Source organism: Apaloderma vittatum, unplaced genomic scaffold (assembly GCF_000703405.1).
Source record: "Apaloderma vittatum isolate BGI_N311 unplaced genomic scaffold, ASM70340v1 scaffold5499, whole genome shotgun sequence".
Lineage (NCBI taxonomy): Eukaryota > Metazoa > Chordata > Aves > Trogoniformes > Trogonidae > Apaloderma > Apaloderma vittatum.
The window spans coordinates 1-19,885 of record NW_009733415.1 but is presented as its reverse complement, the minus strand read 5'-3'; the positions used below and the strand labels follow the sequence as shown (position 1 = coordinate 19,885).

The following is a 19,885-nucleotide window of genomic DNA, read 5'->3' as shown; positions in this document are numbered from 1 at the left end:
AGCAGGCCGCTTGCTTTGTTACGCGACAGCTCAGTTTGCCGGAGGCCATTCTTTCTTCTAAAGCAAGACTAAGAATAGAAAACCGATGCAAAATCCTCCTTTGTCCCCCGCCCAGTTTAGAGAAGAAGCAATCCAGTCCCAGACCGCTCCCTCGGGCTGGGTATAGCTCTGGCAGACGGTGCCCTTACCTCTTAGAGACTCTGTAATGTGCTGTGGTCAGTTTCCCAGTCTCAGGGTCATGAACAGTAGCACGGCTCAGCTACAAAAAGAGAAAGGACAAGGGCTTAACCCACCTAGTCGGCTGCTTTTTTGCCAAGCCACAGGTGTTTGAAAGGGTTCCGATTGGTCTGGATGGTATGCAATGCTCTTCAATTAGCAATATTAGAAGGGCAACAGAAGCCGCAGCTGCCATGTCCAAATCAAAACAAATTGAAAAAATTTGGTTAGGTTGTCCTTTCACTTTTTTCCTCCTTTTTTTTTTTTTCCTTTCCTTCTTTTTTTTCGGGTTGTTTTCTGCTAGAGACTTTCTGCAAGTAATTTATGATGCTGAGTTTCAAAGACAATTCCTCTTCACCCAGAAGTTTAATTCCTTTCATGACGTTGGCTTGATGTCATTGAAACACCAAGCCTATATTTAACCACCACTACTGAAACCACAGGGGGCAGGTAGGGGACAACTGCTTTCTTTTAGAGCCAACCCATTTTGAACATGAGCTAAATTCAAGACCTGGGGCACTTAACAGACAAGCTGGAAAGACCCAGGAGACCAGTGAAAAAGAGCTTGCGCTCTGCCAGACCTGTGGCAGCAGGAGGTAAAAGAGCCCAGACAGGAGTACAGGATTATCCCAGACAATGGAACTCTGGGTGGCTAACGAACATGTGTTTTGCACGTCGCTCCAGCTGTCACTCACAGCAAGGATTTGAAGCATCTCAGATATATAAAGGCACTTCAAGTGGTCGGCTAGATTTGAAAGGCAAGGGAGGACAATTTTTGGTTGGTGGGAAAAACAAAGTGAAGTGAACATTAAAAAAAAAAAAAAAATCTAGATTCTACCAAGGGTTATGTAGCATCATGTATTTTTTACACTGATTGAAGACCTGCTTCGTGTACAGACAGTCGTTTGAGAACACACACCGAGGTGACCAAAACAGACAAAGAAATCAAAATACGCCCCCACAACTTCTAGCTGAAGGAAAAGACTGAGAAACTCAGCAGTAACAGCCTGTAACAAGATCTGCATGTGATAAAGCGGTGGACTACAAAGCCAAGTTGTCTTTTTAGACCACCTCTTTGATTTTTTTTTTTTTCCCCATAATGAGCAGAATCTACACACTCATTACAGGCCCAAAACATCTGGCATAGAGCTCTCTTACCTTTTGCTAATTCTGTAATGTGCCGTCTCCAAGGCTCCTGTTATGGGGTTTGAAATGGTGGCTCGCCTCAGCTGTGAAGCGAACCATCAGAATAGTTTGCATTACAAAGCACATACTGCATCACAGCAATCCGACCATTCAGAAGCCTAAGGGGGAAATGCCACGCAAGCCACCCGGTTCACCTTTTGCAGTGCTTTTTCTTTTATGGAGGGGGTGGAAATTCATAAAAGCGGTGATGGGGAAGGAGGGAGAGTCTCCAATTTTACTAAAAGAGAGCGGTTTAGGGGTTTTTGGTTTGTTTTTTTCAAACAGAGCGTTAGAGAAGATCAAGCTTTCCAGGAAGAAACATTTCCATTTCTGTAGCAAGAACAGTCGTCTGAATAAAGTATTGCAACAGCTGCTGGAAGTGGCACAATATGGCATGTGTACAATCAGTCCTTTGTTAGCGCTCTGTCCTGCACATATGGGTTTTACAGCTAAACTGAATACAGGCAACACTCTGATCTTGTATAAGAGAAAGATGAATAAAACCCTACCTTTTTGATTCTTTCTATACCAAAAAGCAGGACTGAATCACAAACTAATTGCTGAGCCCACAGACACATTTACATTGTATTGGAAGAGACACAAAACAGCATAGCAAGTCCCAAACAAACACAAGAAGCATTCTTCTATCGCTAAAATAAACTAAGTAAACTCAAGGCCTCTCCACGCCTACTAACAAGAAAAGGTATGGGGAACCGATAATATGCTGCCACTCCTCTCGTGCCGTGCACGACACATTTAGGAATCAAGGTACAAAGTACTACTCCAGCAAGACTCCTCAAGCTGACCAAGAAGGCTCCATGGGGCCAGCACAGCAGGATGGGCACAGAGCAGGCAACGCTGTCTCCTGAGAGGTGGCGACGGTAACATCTCCAGCAAGGAGACAACCTTCCAGTCTCAGAAAACACAATTCTCTTGCTACACTCCTAACTGAGGTCTGTGAGGCCTCGGCCATAGGAAATACGTGGAATGCTAATCGCATACGATGCTTCTGCATCAATGAACCATGAATCTCCGAGTCTTTAGCATGAGCCAAGCATTTGATAAGAAAACAATTGTCTCAGCAAGTTCAGAAGTTGAAATCACCATGTCCACAGGTTATTTGCAGTGCTGAGACTTGTTTCTACTCCATAAAGAAGTGATTCAGACATATTCCACAGATGTAATGCCAGAGTTTTTGCAGCAGCAAAGGGGCTTAATCACCCACAAACAACTGGGGCTCTGGTTTGTAGAGCTGCAGCAAGGCTGTCTGACATGAGAGCAGGAGGAGATGATTTACAGGTAAGTGAAGACAATTGCTTTTACTTCTTGCTTACAGTTCAGAATGTTACCTCAGAAATACAGCACATCAGCCTTCAGGTTGATTTAAAATCACCTTCAGGCTACCCAGTACTCAGTGCAGTGGGAAAGGACAGCCTCATACTCAGTGTGCCCATGTGTTACCCACAGCTGATTTACTTTGCAGCAGACCAAGCTAGCATTCTGTCATATACTTAATGCACTTATTCCCCTCATTTCCATTTGCTCAGCTCTCCCTGGCTGAAAAGCCATTTAGGCTAAAAACAAAGAAAAAAAGGAAGGAAAATTATTTTTCTACAAGTTTCAATCTTATTCAGAAGTAATCAATGGAAAAATATATCTATTTAACTAACTACATCTTCAGTGCACACCTTGAGGTGCGAAGTCACACTGGATAGAGTGTGACTGGATACTGAAGGCAACTTGGTCAGTTTGCTGTTTGTCTCGGACACTCCTGCTCACTCTGACAGTAGAGCTGCCCTGGATTACTCCGCATTCAGAAACAAGAACCTCAGGATCCAGTTTCTGAAACAGGATTGGATGAGCCGGCATTGTGAATAAGCAGCTGATTAAGTCTGCCCTCTTACAGCTCCTTTATCTGCAAGCAACTTCAAAGCCTGGGAGACAGAAGTCAAGTTTTATACTGAATGGAAAATACAACGATTCATTCTTGTCTCTACAATAAGGTAGCATTCCAGGACCAGAGGAATGGCTGCCTTCCCACATAACACTCTTGCTGTGTCACAACTTTGGCAAACACACGCCTAAAGAAAAAACAAAACGAAGAAACCTGAACAGAAACCAGATGACACGTGTACCTCAAGGCAACCTAGCTGCAGTACAGTCGTTTTCTGTTGTAGAACATTCTCCTTCTTATCTGACACGGCACTGCTGAAATTGTGTCTGCCAGAAGAGGCCGAGAATCTTGCACTGCTGTTACCTGCCTCTCTTAATTACACAGTTTCCAGCTTCCCCATTGTCTCCTTCAAAGAGCGTGTCACCAAGAGATACCAGGTGAGAAAGGCAACATATGAGCACACTGCACACACATCTGCATTCAAGATGAGGCAAAAAAAACCACACACGCATGCAGAAAACTACACACGGAATTTAAGGTTCCAAAAGGCATAAGGCATTTACCCTTGGCTTTGCTAGTTCTTTCACAGTTTCGATCTCTTCATCAGAGATGATGTCAAGGAAGCGAACAATTCGAGGTTTGTCCCACTCATCCTCCTGTTTGACAGGGCCCAGAATGTATCTAGGATTCCTGTTCCCATCGTAGTAACGGCAGAAGAGTCTTTTTTGTCTCCGAGGAGTCTGAAAGCAAGTGGGACAAGAGATAATCAGAAAACTTCCATGAAATTCATGTTTCTAAGAAACAAGATGTCCTGAAAACAACAGACAGGAGCAATTCATTTTCCCTACCTTAATGTTAGAAGTTAAAAGAGAAATTAGTACTTTCAGCAAATTAACATTACTCAATAATACTGCATCAAGCAGGACTTCTCATAGTCCTTTTAAAAACAGCTTTGTCACTAAAAAAAGCCCCTACTCTCATTCAATACTGCACATCTAGACTTCCAGCATCTTTATTTAGTTAATCGCAGTCATGTAGCACATCCAAGTTCTTCAGCTGTGCCTGCGGCAATATTACTTTTTGTCTACTGGATAGAATGAAGCGGGGAAGAAATCCAACATATGCTAATCCTCAGTTCTACACACTCAGCCAACTGCTATAAAAACTTCATTGCTTTCACGCCACATACGAATTCTTGACATTGTTTTGATACGGTTGGTTTCATACATTTGAAAACAGTCTACTCCACTTTACCATTTTGAGACCCTCCCCACGGCACAGCATTTCATACTTCCTTCTCTCGGGCAGGTAATCCTTTTTCTTAACCTCAGTTTCCCTCTCCATCTGGTCTTCTGAATCCGTACTGGACTTATTTGCTTCTTTTTCTTTAGCCATGATATATTCAAAATACTTCATGTTCCCATTTGCTCTTTGATGTTCAGGATCTGTTGACAACGATACAAACAAGTATCACTGGCAAGTTTCCAGCTTGTGAAGAAGTATCCACACCAGAATATTTACAGAAAGAAAAAGAAAAGAGATGCACCCTCCTGCTTCTCCAAAAGAAATCACAAACATCCCTGGTTTAAGAGCATTCACAGAACAGCTAAAGCCTGCAGCAAGCACACATCCTTACTCCTCCGCAGGAAAGGACACAAAGAGCTTTCAGACCTAAGCTCAACACATTCATAGGTAAGAAACTGCTTGCTCTGAAGCCAGGATCCTCACTACGCACCAAGGCCCAAGCACTAAGAAAAAGGGTTTGGACATTTCCGATGATCTCACCAGGGAGGGAAAGGCAAGGAGACTGGCCAGGGAGAGAGCTGGGACAGTAGGACTGGCTTTAAACCCAAGAACTTCCCTGATGGGAATAAAAATTTCTGGTAACAAAGCTTTTAACCATCACTAAACTTATAGAATTAGCTTCAGTTCATTAATAAATGAACTATCACCAGCCTTTGCTGTATTAGGTTTAGTTCTGAGCTTCCTACCGCATCCGTTACAGTAAGCGTGGGGAATATTTACAGAAGTATAAATACTTTTCTTATTTCCTAAAACAATATTGCATTCTGTAATGTTTATTTTTCCAAGTTTTTCATCTCAAGTATGCTTAATTTGCATCTAAATAATCTGCAGAGATTTGGAGTCGCCAATTTAGCTTCAATTTCATTAATTTGGTTCCTGCCTGTACATTTCTTACCGAAAAGTAAGATATAGTAAGAGAATCAAATTTCAGGCAGTAATGACTAAGACTGGTACGTGGTTGGAAGACAACAGCAACAGCAGGCAGAAAACACTTTAACAGAAAGGAGCAATCCTTAACCACGACACTTTCTGATGTGGTAACTGAGATTGTAATTGTCCGTCTAAAAACAGGGTAGCAAAATCTGATTTATGGTAATACAATCCTCATTTTAACTGAAAACTACACATCAGGATGTTAACGGTCATGTCAGTAATAATCCTTTTTGAGAACCTATATACAAGTCAGAACAGAGCTAAGACCACACTCCATCTCTGCACAAATCAGTAGCTAGCATCTGCTCCACCACAGAGCTAGATCGTGGTGAGCGTCAGATCCCTCCGGCTTACCCAGCTCCAGAAGGCGTTTGGTGAGCATCATAGCTTTGCCCAGGTCTCCCTGCTGGTACACAGCGTAACTCAGATAGTCCAGGATGTAGACTTTATCAGCAGAAGACACTTCGCCCTCATCCAGCTGCTTCAGAGCTTGTTCCATCCAAAGCTCCGTGTGGTAGTAGTCAGCTTCAGTGTAGGCAATCTTTCCCAGCTCAAAGCAATCTTCAGCTGTTAAAAAGGATTTGTGCTTCACACCTGCATTTAAAGCAAACCAAACAGAGTTCACACAGAATTACAGACCAATCTTCAGAGTAACAGTCAGTTATTTCTTAATTCTTTTCAGCACAGTTTCTCTTCAACCTCTCCATTTTGTGGCGGCTGTTTGCTGAAGACTCAGTTTAAGTATCTAAAGCCTGTAAATCCTTGGCAGAATACACAAGTGGTTAGATACAGTTTTCCATTGCGAGAACACCAGCAACCAGCCAAATGTCTTTACCATTAGTGGAAAATAAAATGAGCCTTCCTTCTTCAAAACCCCAAACGCTTCGAGCAATCGTAATACAAAGTTGCATCAATCTGGTTTCAAAGACATTGCATTATTGCTTTCAAATTGTTACTGAAGGACATCTTGTTAGTGACAGCATAATAGGGGAAGAAAAGCAAAATCTTAACAACATCAGTCAGTAAATTCCCAGCTTCTCAAGAGTTTTGAAGGCAGTCATTTTTTAGAAACATTTGAAGAGATGTCTGAAAGATTAAAACATTAGTAAGCAAATTACACATTCCTATTTTTGCCACTGTAAATTAAGGCCCAACGAAACCTCAGATCCGAACATGTAAAAAGGAAATGCGACCTGGCAGTTATTACATTTATTACGTATAATTACATATGTTACAGACATTACATATAATTACATTCCTTCTTACATCTTAACACATCCTGGGTTTCCAATAGCAGCTCCCACATCTGTGTTCAAACAGGGGAATTCTTCTATTAAAGACATGCCTTAAGAGATTAAACAGCTGAAGGGACATTCATGACAAGCAGCATCCAACAAACCAAGTTTGTTTCTGCTCACTAATTAAACACCTTGCTATCCTTCCTGTGACGGCCAGTGATTTCAGGTTTCTGAGTCTGGAGCCGCAAACTCTAAAATAACACAAATATTAAGGAATGTGGGGCAGTGGCGGTGGAGTGCTCTGGAGTAGCAGGTTGCAGCACTGTAGCCTTGCACATCTGGAAGCAACATAACATCCAAACACAAAAGGCAACTCTAAAAGGGTACTCAAGACCACAGTCATCAAATAGTGTTGATAATTAATATAAAGAAACAGCACAGCCTGTAATGCAGGAAAACTAGTAAGCGATACAGCCGTAGTCAAGATTCCAACCAAAATTTGTCAACCTGGCCAAACAGAAATTTCCCGGGAAGGAAAACAAGGAGCACAGAGGAGTGACTGTGTGGAATGTTCCTCTCTGGAGCTCTGAAGAGATCAGCCTATTCTCTTGTAATTGCAGAACCTGAAAGTTCTCGAGAATGCACTGTATTACACACAGTCTGGACAGTTTATTGCTTCAAAAGAAGCAATAAGCTACTTTTAAGAAAACAATAACAAACTGTTTATTGCATTAGAATCAATCTGTAGATCTTTCAGACAGTCTTGAACTAAACCCAAAAGCAAGGTTATACATCATAACATATAAAGCCAATTACCCTTAATTTTATTAGGCATCTGACCACAATGAGTGCTTTCAAAAACACAGATGGATTGCAGAGTTGATTTTTTGCCAGTTGGCACAGTGCTATTTTCAAACAGAGGAAACAAGGAACTCAGCAGAATCTTCTACCAAAGAAGCAGCATGTCTACTCCTGCATAGGTCTATTAAAGATTACCTCAGGTAATGCCACATAACCTCAAGTCTATGAACACGCTTTGTCTTTCGTTGTTAGTTGACGAAGTTTAAGCTCAAAGAACTTCAGTCTCTCCCAATATGAAAGGTCCAGCTTACCCACGAGAGAGAAAGGGCTAATAAATGATAGACCTGTTTTGTTACAAAGTATTAGATGGTGCAATAAAACTAAGTATCTGCCAGTGCACAACTACTTCAACACAAGGAAAATCCTCACTTGGCCCAGATTTTATTGCTACTGGTTTTTTTATTAAAAACTATTAACTGTAAATTATCTTACCATAACTAGAAGAAAGACTTTGAAAAGAAATTTTCAAGTTCTAGCACAAGCAGAAAACGAGCATGTGAGTAGAGCAAGAACACTGGGACAGAAGTGTCTCAGTTCAGAAGGGAACGCATGCTCTGTGCAGTGTGTTTATCCACGTGCACTTGGGCAGCGTGCCGACAGAAGAAAGTCCTGGGCAGGGAAGCCAAGTGGATGCAGTTTCTGACAGAACCACCATAGCAATGGACTCAAGTACGCCCGCCGTCACCTCTTCCTGGGTTCCTCTCTCAAGGTGTGGCAGAATTAAAATTAACACATCGATTTCAGCTCAACAACCCAAATCATGCCACTTTTCATAAACTCTCAGCTAGCTGAGATGTTTTCCTAGCGTTACCTTTACACACTACAGTGAAACAAGACAGAACAGATAAGTGATTTGGAAGAAGGACAGGATTTAGTACAAGTTCACAGTGCCTTCTGAAAATAAGACTGTTGACTCTTACCTGGGAGGTTCCCTCTGGAGAGGGTGTCTGTGTCCAAATTATACGTGTCTTGAAGCCGCAGAAGGGCTTTTGCTGCACCAGTCTGATCTTCATCGTTTGGGAAAAATTGCCTCTGGATAGTCATGTTGGAGATAAAGCCTGGGAAAGACAGTGAAACATTTGGCCACCTTTATCTCAAAAATTCCATAAACTCTACGCATGAAATGACTCCCTGCTCTGGAGAAAGGTAGTATTTCAGACAAGACCATTAATAAGTCAGGAAGAGCTATCAGCCCTGCAGAGCACCAAACAACAACATAAGTTTGTTTCCAAAGGACAGAAGCACCCCTTCAGTTTCAGGCAGAAACTCTCTTTGTCTTAACAGTTTAAAAAAAAAACCAAACAAAACAAGAACACAAAAAAATAAAAACCACCCAAAAAAAGGTTATGGCTGGCCAATAAACAGATGAGAAACAATACTGATGTCTAACTGCAAAGAGCTTTTGATGAGACCTTGGGCAACTAAGCAGCCAGCAGGAACCTCAGCACTTTCTGTGGATTTGAGCATTGATGTAGTTACATAAAAACTTGAGAAGCTCACAGTTAAAAAGGCTCCTCAAGATCCATCTTCACACAACTCCAAATTGAACTCAAGATGCATGTTGATAAGTTAGCCTTTTTTTTTTTTTTTGTGAGAAGAAAGCAAAGGAACAGTCAAAACAGAAAATTTGAGGGCTTTTCAAAGAGGTAACACAATTCTCCTGTAGAGCCAGTGCATTATCCTCTCTCCAGTGGGAGAACTCATGCTATTTTTCCCTTTCTGCTTCTGCACAGTCAAAAAGCTGGTCAATGAGAACTCCAGAAAGCCAGGAGGGCAGAACCAGCATCCTGGGACAGGCAGTCACCACAAGGAACAGCATCAACCAAACATGCCACAAGGACCTTGGTCTGAACAAACAGCCACTCCTGCATTTACAGAAACATAACTTTTCTACTCATCCAACTCTTTCCTCCCAAGATCCAGAGAGCACCACAAGCTGCACAGCATTAAGTAAGGACAGTGCCAACATGATATTTGTTCACTTCACCTAACATACACCAGCAGAAAACTAAGTGCCATGACCCAAAGCAGACAAAGGTGCAAAACCAACCAAAAAATAACAAACTGGCCAAATTTGTGGCTTCTACCACTCTCTGTAAGTCCTTTTTAACCATTCAGGCGTGATAACACTATCACCTTCTGGAGAGGTATTCCTGCCTTAAAAAAATACCATAACCTTTCACTTCTGCATAGCCTTTCTTTCACTACACTATGCCGACCCCGTATTTTCCTTTCTCCTGACAATTTTCTTAAAACAATCGATTTTTCCCCTCTCATTCAGAAGAACAACTTACTATGTACTGGCTCAGATTCCTGGATGGAAGCTAAAACCTTTCAGTCAGCGTATTCAGTCCCTTGCAGCAGCAACAGGGAAGCTGATTGTACTGAACTGCTGTGAGAGACTAACCCTGGGTTAATCTCTGGGTTAGACAAAAGCTCCACTTTTTTATCATTTCACACTACAAATCTACACCTGGCATTAGTAGTTGAGATAGATTCTCACCAGGCAAATATAATCACCCCACCTTCCTTGCTGGTAAGCAAGTTTTTCAGAGTCAACTACTTTACGCCTTGCTCCCAAAAATAAGCTGCCTGAGAAGGGAGGCAGCAAAGGGTTTACCACGCTAATCCAGATTAGTTCCACAAATGCTCAGCCTCTGCCAGCATTCATCTTTTGAATGATCACACCTTAACAGCTCTGGGCATAGCAGCAGCACTTGACTAGATTCACAGCCAGCCTCACGTCTTGCACTCAGAAGAATTTTGTTCCCTTTCTTCTGTTTGACAGAGTCATCAGAGACGAAATATCCTGAAATACTAGTTTGCAGGAAGTGAGAGAGTACACAAAGCAAGCCCTGATCCCTTGCAAAAATTTAAATCACCCAAGGAGATTATTCACTTTAAACACCAGTGTTCCTAATTTTGTAAAGCTCAAATTATATATAGCACACTGACAGCAAAACGGCAGGTCTTCTAGGATTGTTTTGTACGAATGCATCTCAAGAGCAGATTTACAAATCTAATTCAAACCATGACACGTGAAAGACACAGTCAAGTATAGGTAATTATGTGATCTTTATTCTTACTAGAGGCATACTTACCATCTGACATGTCCTTCAGAACCAGGCTTTCCAGCTCAGCCCACTCTGTGTTGAGCCGTTTCATCAACTTGAATGCATTTACAGGATGTCCTAAAAATCCCTCTGGGTCTTTCGTAGCAGTATCTGTCAGCTGATCCAACTTCTCTGCCCATCTAGATTGGAAATATAAATTAATTGAAGTCTCTCGTACAAGTCCGCCAATGCATTACAAAACTTGATTTCATGCTACTCAGCAGTCTTCACTAATAAAAACCCCAACACAAATTGCAAGCTTTTACACTATCTATATACAAAGCTTTTCTAGGAAGAACAAAAGGGGCCTTTTTTCTTTTCCTTTCTTTTTTTTTTTTAAATAATCTCCCTCCTCAGCTGCAGCCTAAACCTTGCATTGCTCTTGCGGTCTTTGTTGGAATACTGCTGAATGAACTGCTTCCTGCAAATACCAAATGCAGTATGCCAGCAGCACCATTGTGAGTTTTCATGCACGACTAATCAAAAACAAAGCTTTACCTACATTTTGATCTTTCAAACTCTCTTTTTTTCTAAAGTTTACAAAAACGTAGTTCAACGCTTGTCTCAAATCATTATCATTGCAACACACACTCTTAAATCTAGAAGCCCCTTGCCCCCCCCACCAAGCTGCCCTCCATCCTGTAAGCTCGTATGAAGAAACACGCGGTTCTCACGCTCCCAGAGGAGGAGGAGCCCAGCTCAACTTGCCGGTGCTACAGTTTTGACCCCCATCAAGTGCTCCATCCCTGCCAGGAACACAAGCCATTCACAGCTCTGACACACACTGAAACAAGGACACCTCTCAGCAGCGACTGTTCCTCATCTACTGTTTGAAACAGAAACATCCAGGGAGGCTGCTCCAGTCTCAAGTCAGGAAACACATCGGTCGTGCTGTAAGCACTAGAGCCATGCTACTACACGTCTGCAAAACCACCAGGCTTCCTCTCTCTAGCCAAAACATCCTGACACACAGCAACACCCTGAACAGGATAAATGAGTGTCAAAAAAGCCACACTCCGCAGAGAATGCCAAACACCAACACCAACAGAAAGCAAATACAAAACACGTAACCTGAAGGGAACGCTGTACACAAGCCGGCTCCCGTACACCAAGTCCAGCTTCCAGCAAACCAGAGACTAAAAGAAACCAACTTCAACAAACCGCGCAGTCAGGCTGCACATGGTCAAATCCATCCTACATTTCCCACTGCATGACTATCAAACCTCCTCAGTAGCTGAAAGTCATTGTAACCATGAGCCACAACCACACAGCCAGGATGTCTTTCAAGTAGCTTGTGTTTCATAAAAATCTCCACCACGTGCCCCCCACAAGGTGTGAGCCATCCTTCGCAGTTCAGTGAATGACCAACTTCCACCGAGTTCACGTCAACACCAGCAACTAACATCCTTCAGCCAAAGCAGAGCCCAACAAACTCAAATGATGCTGGCGTTTTTTCCAGGTTTTCTCACTGCTTACACGACAGCGAGCCCCTCTAATATAATAAAAACACAGCTGCAATGCTTATATGATAAACTGTATTTACACACTTGTGGATATCCAGTGGGCGTGTTCCCATCTTAATTTGTAGCTATAAAGAATATACTTACAGCATTCTAAACGTGTGAGCAACTCCAACTCTGTATTTTAAGTGATATAAATAAATACAGTCTGGCAGAACCATCTTTCTTGGATGGTAATAGAACACACAAAAGTTAAAATTCATGCATCTATCTAAAATCATTTAAACATCTTCACAACAGATTTATGCACATTTTTGAAAGCCAGGAAACCACTGTGTTTCACGATACAAAAATTTTTATTTCTAGCTGTGATAAAATCTGACATACTGGGCTCTGATCCTCATTCCCATAGAGCTGAGCAACACAGTAATGGCAATAGTCAGGTCTCTTGTTATTTAAAACAGTAGTTTTATTTTGCTTTTACATCTAGTGTGTCATTGCAGTCCTTGCAACACTCATCTGGAGACTTTTTGGGTTTTAGTTTCCACTAAGCAAACTGTCATTGAAAGACCTACATCCCCTTGGGAATTACATGCAAGCAGCAGTCCTAAAGTGAAGGTATCCTACAGAAAGCAGGCTGATTAGATTCCATCATTAGAAAGCTGCATACAACAAACCAATGGCTCAGAGATAACAACTCAGGACAAAAACATGGCAAAACCTGTTAGTTTATGCTTTGCCCAAAAGGAAAAATTCCACAAATTTAATCACCCTTGGGAAGCACTTTTTACAAAAGGGTAAACTCAGATTATTAACTATTAGCACTATGAAACAAGCTGCTTACTTTTTGATCTGTTCCAGCTTGCTTTCTTCTGCCTTGATGTAATCTTTCAGTGACACCACCAGATCTTTTTCTGTATTAATTAAGTCTGTCATATGACCTAGAAAACAAATTAGTTTGGTTAGACAGGGAGAAAAAAAATAAAAAATAAAAACTAGAGGTGTTCTTCCTCTACTTTCTTCCTCTCAGTCCTTCTGCATTTGCTTAAATAATTCTGAAGGAGTATCTGAGTAAGGCTTCTTGCCTTTTTTTGAGGAGACAATCTCAGGCTGGACCAAGCCTGTTGCCATGGAAATTAATGTAATATCACATATTTATTATTAGAACTAATTTAGGATTCATTTGGAAAAGGAAGTAGGTTTCAACAGAGTAATCTTTCATCCAAGCATCCATAATGCAGAGCAAATAAAGACAAAGCTACAGAAATATACAAAGCCTTCGTGTTTGATATACAATACTAATCCAGTGTTTTATTTTTCAGATTACTTGCATGAGTTCAATCGGTCCACTAACAGACTTTGTTATTAATTAATAATTGCTTCATTTCCTGCAGGCAGGCAGCTGAACTGGTTCATCACGAAGTGACACAGTCCACATCTTCAGCTGTGTCACAGGCCATCAGAACCCAAGAGAAAGTACATGGGCATACTGGTATTGTAACACGATGTCTTCCTCACTACTACATTTGTGCAACAGTCCACAGGGAAATTTTGTTTAAAATCCAATAGCTGTAAGAATACACAACAAATACAAAGCCCAGCCCGGGTCATTGAGACTAAATGGACTGATTTAACTCAAAGTGTGTTTCTCACAAAAGAAGTCAGTAAGGTCAAAAGAACTAGTGAGCGGGTTCAGGTCTGTATCAGTGAAAGACTTGGGTGCCATTTACACATCAATGCAGAATCAGTTTTGAGAGCCACCAAGAAATTCTTTCAGCTGTGTGGCACATACACCAAAACACGCCTCACCGATGGAAGTGAAGAAGTCCGTATGGGCACAAGAACAAGGCAGCAGAAGTCCAAGGGCTAGGGTATACCAGATCTTGTTGAACGCCATAGTTCAACAGCTGTTACCTCACCACGTACCTATGAAAGAAACATAAAAAATGGGTAAAAAAAATCCCTGTTCATCAGATAGTTAAATCTGTCTTCAGAGAGGCAGCTTATTCTGTTGGGGCTGCCACTCGTTCGGGAGGCAGCAGAACCTTGCTAAGCTTGAGCAGCTCTCACAGAGCACCGACGCCCTTCTGCAAACTTTCCTACACTTTTGTCTGGTGTGGTAAGAGAATAAAAATTAGCTTGGAGACCGGAGTCTGCACAAGTGCTCCCCATCTTTTTGATATATAAGACACATTGAACATAGACATGTCTCACAAAAAGCACCAAAAAAACCCCCAAGATCAAACCCTGAAAAAAACCATAATGCCAAGCTGAAACACGTAATCAACTTCAGCTACTCAACAATGACGATGTTTCCTTCAATCAGCGAGGAAGATGCCAGTGAAACAGGTCTAAATGAAATTCCTACACAACTAGTCGACAGAGTTACTTACATGCTCCTGCTCTTCAGCTGCACCAGCATGAAGCCAGCCTCCACAGCTGGTACCAAAGGCTGCTGCCGCCTGGTTCACAGTTAGTGCCGGCACCAGTCCATCGCAGGCTCCCAGGCAGTGCTTCCTCCCACAAGCAGCTGCCAAGCTCTCAGCCTCTCAAGAGTCTGAGCCCTTTTAACAGGCTAGGATTTCCTCGCTACTGCATACTTCAAAATTAATTATGCTGTATTGGAATTCAACAATATTTATTTTTTTCCCAAACACAAAAGCTTAAACTCTCATGGATTGCTATGTACCACATGTACTATGAGAACTGTTTTATACAACTCTTCCAACAGCAAGAAAGACAACAAATGAAGAAAAAAAGCAACATCACAAAGCAAGTCCGGATCCAAAGTGGTTTGGCCTATTTAGGGAAGAAAGCTCTATGCTTTTGATCGAGTTGACGGTACTGATGGCAAACAACATAAAACCAGGCATGTCATTCACACAAGGAAGGTGTAAACAAATCAGCAAAGTGCAATAGTCACACCCAAAGGAAAATCATCCCACCCACAAGCAAAGGTATTAACAGAAAATGCTCCCTTGGCTGCAGAGTGGAGGATCTCTTATACTGCACCTGAAGGGCAATTTGGAGGCAAGAACGGGCAGCCCAAGACAGCTAAGGGAGGAAAAACGGTTCTTTCTGGCAGCAGCACAGGTTTCATCCATTTGTGAAACTCCAGCCCTGAACACAACAAACACATGTACACCCCTCCAGGCAGCCTGTAACACCTGACCTGGCTTTCAGCATAAACCAGGGATCCTCATAAGGTCTACACAACCGTGCCTCCTCCTTTTACAACTAGTACCAGCCCTCGCTGAACAAGAGCTTTAATTGAGTAATTGCTGTAAATTAATGGGTCACATCTGGCATCAAGTTTTCTTGCTGGCAAATTTCCTTTCACTCTTTACTTAAAAGAAGCTGTATCCACATGCACAAGGACGCCAACCTGTCCCTGTACTCTTATTCGAAACACTGCTCAATCTACATTTGGCTGTGCAGAAAGCCAAGTGCCTCCTGCTCATTCAGCACACAAGCTAATACATGTGAATCAATTACAAAGCACAAACAGTTCTACACTATAAATATTTGCCAACATTATCAGCGCTCAGAATTCGTTGAGCTATTTGTTTACTGCACTCAGTGAATCACAGGGAAAGCTTCAGAAAGTTTACTTATTGCTATTAATCAATAGGTAACTTTTCTAAAACACAAACAAAACAAAACACTAAAACCTGCAATGACAACAATGTCTCTTCTCCAGCTCTCAGTGACAGGCTTCCACCTCTCACGACAGAGCCTCAGAGCCTGTTGCAGTAGTATGAACTGTAAACAGTTTTTCCTCTTCTCTGTCCAGCTTTGCAGCCTGCTCCTTCGGCCTGACTCTGAAGCTTGTTGTCAGCCTACTCTCTCCTCACACCTTCCCAGCAGGCACACAGCAGAACCAGCGAGTGGAAAGGGTTGCACATCGCAACAATGAAAATTCTAAGTGGGTGCAAAGAAAAAGTTTCTCACAGTGACAGCAGTTAGGCACCAGAATGAGTTGCCCAGAGAAACTGGATTTCCCATTCCTGGAGGAATTTCAAAACTAAATTGGACAAGCCCACGCGCAGTCTAACCTGACCTCCAAGCTCATCCAACTTCAAACAGGAGGCTCGTGTAGATGACATCCAGAGGTCACTTGCATCTTCAATTTTCTTTCCTCTCACAGTCTCCGGATTCTCTGTCATTTGCAAGGACTGAGAGTCCCGTAATAGCTTTCAGTCACCCAAGATTGCTTCCCTCCCAGACGGAATTCAGCGAGCTGGAAATAGAGCCCAAAGCAGCGGCCAGCCAAGCTTTCTGTGCCCTAACAGTAGTTGCCAAGTAGCACAGCTTTCAAAACTACTGCGAAAGGATCAGCTACAGGTTCCCAACACAAAGAAAATAAAGCCCAGTTAATATAGATGCTGGAAATCTCCTAGACATGCAAGCTGCCAAATAAGTAGGCTTCATTTCTTCTCGTCAGTGACGTGAAGTAAAACAAGACAGAAATCCTCTCTGCATCACTCCCCTCAGTCTGACTCTCCCCCTCAGGCACACACAGTGCTGGCAGCTGAGCATCTGGGAGAGGAGGGAACCCGCTACCCACATACAGAAGTGGGTGTCCGGCTGACAGCTTTAACACAGGAGCTTCCTGGCTTTCCAGAAGAAGTACATTCGCTAAGCTCTGAAACCGTAAAGCACGGTAGAGCACACAAAAAAAACCCACAACAGGCAAAACAGCAAAGAACAAACAAACCGAAGTGGCAATTAGACAAAGGATTCTGCCAAGTGCAGCACAGGATTCTCCCAGCAGGAAGGATACACAACAAATGCCATTTGAAGTGACAAAACTTAGAGGGTTGTGGGTTTTTTTGAGGACTGCTTTTAAAGAGTTCAGCTCTGCTCTATATGTATAAACAACCTGCAAAAGCCATGGCAGAGTGGATGTGCACATAGCAGCCATGCAAGCAGAAGGAAAAGCGAAGTCAAGACAAACTACAAAGAGCTATAAAAACTCACAACAGTCAAGGTCACACCAACTGGTGACTGAAGACTGCAACATTTAACTGAGGATGCTTATCAGACAAGTCTCCTTGCTGCCAATTCCAAGGTCCCAGGTGCTTGCCAGGATCCAGAAAATAAGACAGAAAATAGAAACTGAATGCGTAACTTCAATATGGAATTATTCTGCAATAGTTTTAAATTCTAACACAACTTGCTCATTTAGGTAAGAAATAAGCGAGCTACTCCTGCTGCAAGGCCAGGAGTCAAAACTCTATCACCAAGATCCTTGATTTAAATACCAGCCTGCTCCCATAATCCTTACCGTATCCTACTGTATACAAAATAATAACAACATAAAAAGAGTCAGTTAAACTGAGCTGTATTTGGGAAAGGAAGAGGATAGCACTCAAGGACAACTCAAGTTATAGTCTCATGACATGATGTGGCTGGAAAGAGTACTCAAAAGGAAAGAACTTTCCCAGTGTAAGTACCAAGAACACTTAGCCGTCATCCTTGCTTAACAGTCTCACAGGAAAGAAACATTAGAAGCCAGTTCCCTGTTTCAAAATTAAGGTCCAAACAGTGAGAGAAGAAAGATTTTTCTAGAATTGCTGCTATCAAAAGAACACGGAGTAGATTAGACTTCTTTTTAATGACGCGGTTATAAGTCATTATTGTACTTCACATATATATTTGATAAGACATGAGAATAAATTTTAGACTCAAGGAGGTGACATGTTTTAAGTATCATTTGTTGCCAACTTGAAGAACAACATTTGTGAGTCTGACTTCAGAGCAGGCGTGTGGGTACACAGAGTTGCACCCAAGGAACTGAGGCACGTTTTTGCTTGGTTTCTGCCAGACTAAGACGGAATGGACGCAGCCCTCCATGAACCCACTTGTTTTAACTTTCTAAGTCAAGACAAAGAACACTAGCGATGGAGCAGAACACTTATTTTACTAGACACAACAAGCAGGAGGCTCTCTTATTTATCCTTCTCACAGATTAGCAGAGCACCGACAGAGATATACAGACTGGTTTAACATATTAAGGCTGATTATAAAGAAAGCAGGACAATCCCAGTGATCAAGAGCGGAAAACCAGTACCAGAGCTCTTTCAGGCTCAAGCTGCAGCCTTGCACATGGTTCTGCAAGAGCAGAAAGCCTGCTTCTCTCAAGGGGAACTGCAAGTCACTCTGAAGATACTGCAACAACACTGCCTACAAACACCTTGCACAAGCGACAGCAAAGATGTTGTTTCAGCACCAACTCTGTATTCAGAGTCTTTCCTCAACTAACCAGATATAATTTATCAAGTGAGTTTTTTTCAATAAGCACATTCTTTTGAACCACTTTCTTAAAAAAGTTTCCTTACCTACATCAACCTCAACACAGAGACAGAGTTTTCCTCCCTCTATTTATCCTCACTCCTTCTACACTGTTACTCATTATCTGTCATTGATGTTTTTCAGACCGCACTAGGTGTTTTCCAATCCATATGCACGCCTCATAAATCACAGCTTTAGATACTTGATTTTAAAACCAGTCATTATACGAGAACATTTACATCTCTAAGGATCAGAAAGCCGTCCTCTGTCCCGGCTGGATGCAGAGCTCTTGCCATATACATTTATCCTGCTGTTCAACCCAAGTTTCTCCCGTTTCCAAACCACATCAGCTGTGCCAGCAGATGACCCATCATGCATAGGGTTACACAGTGAATTAGCAAGGGGAACTAGTCCACACCAGCTATTTCCCAATACTTCCAGTAGCTCCACGTAAGGACAGCACTGCCACTGGACACCAGGCCATGACATGGTGCTGCTCCTTCAGCTTCTAAATAAATTAACCAGCCAATTAATAACCAGTGTCTACCTATGCCACTTAAAAGACAAAATTAGCATAGCGTGATTTCGGCTTATTCCCAATACTCTGAATCCCAGGTGGGGGAAAAAAAAATAGAAAATCAGCAGCTGTTCTATCAGCACACAATTAAGCAGCAGCTCAAAAAACTGTGGGTCAAATGAAACACTTTGTAGTATGCTTCAAGATACTTAAATGTATGCAGCAATGATTCACAAGGAGTAATGGATTCAGAACAGTGAGAGAACCTCTCTTACCACCAAAAGCAGGCAGGCCTCTGCTTCCCAGACAAACTGGGAAGTCATTAACTTTACTTCCCATCCCTGAGGGTTCAGTCTGCAGGCTGAGCAGAAAATAGCCACTGGCTTTGTAAGAAGCTGCATTTAACATTTATCTACTCATTGTAACCACTGGCTTCTTTCTAAAACCTTGAGCACCTAACTTTTACATACTCAAAGCAGGTGAACACTTGAGCCTTCAAGCTCCTCCGCAAGTCCTCTTACTGAGCTCAGCAAAAGAAAAAAAACTGAAACTGTGAAAAAAGGTCCAGACACCATGGAACTGAAAGCTGGGCAGTCCCTTTGATACCTTCCCTCTGTAACCCTGAAGTTTCCTGTAGGAGCACGCTGCTCTTCAGGTAAACTGGAAGATTTGCTCTAAGCACATAAAACGTTTTAATTCTCTCTTCTTTCAACAACACCCTCAGGACTCCACGCCGCAATTTTTCCCTTCTAGTCAGGTGAGATCCCAGCAAGACACCTGCCCAGGCGCACAGCCTGCTGCAGCGTTAGGGAATCTCACCCGAAGCGCTGCAGCCCGAGCGCCGGGAGGGAGAGAGGGAAATCGCCGGG

At 42.3% G+C, this 19,885-nt stretch overlaps 1 protein-coding gene across 1 annotated transcript in view; it reads right to left on the bottom strand.

Moving 5' to 3' along the window:
* Positions 1-14,102, bottom strand: part of P4HA1 (prolyl 4-hydroxylase, alpha polypeptide I) — a gene marked incomplete at its 3' end in the record, with an annotated part of 24,175 nt that extends 10,073 nt beyond the window's left edge. Inside the window, exons 1-8 of the mRNA XM_009875876.1 lie at positions 14,015-14,102; positions 13,050-13,146; positions 10,734-10,885; positions 8,553-8,690; positions 5,888-6,127; positions 4,550-4,740; positions 3,859-4,035; positions 189-259 (exon numbers count right to left, since the gene is read on the bottom strand). Of these exons, the coding sequence (XP_009874178.1) occupies positions 189-259; positions 3,859-4,035; positions 4,550-4,740; positions 5,888-6,127; positions 8,553-8,690; positions 10,734-10,885; positions 13,050-13,146; positions 14,015-14,102 (1,154 nt within the window). The remainder of the gene's footprint in view (positions 1-188; positions 260-3,858; positions 4,036-4,549; positions 4,741-5,887; positions 6,128-8,552; positions 8,691-10,733; positions 10,886-13,049; positions 13,147-14,014) is intronic.
* Positions 14,103-19,885: the final 5,783 nt, after the last annotated feature.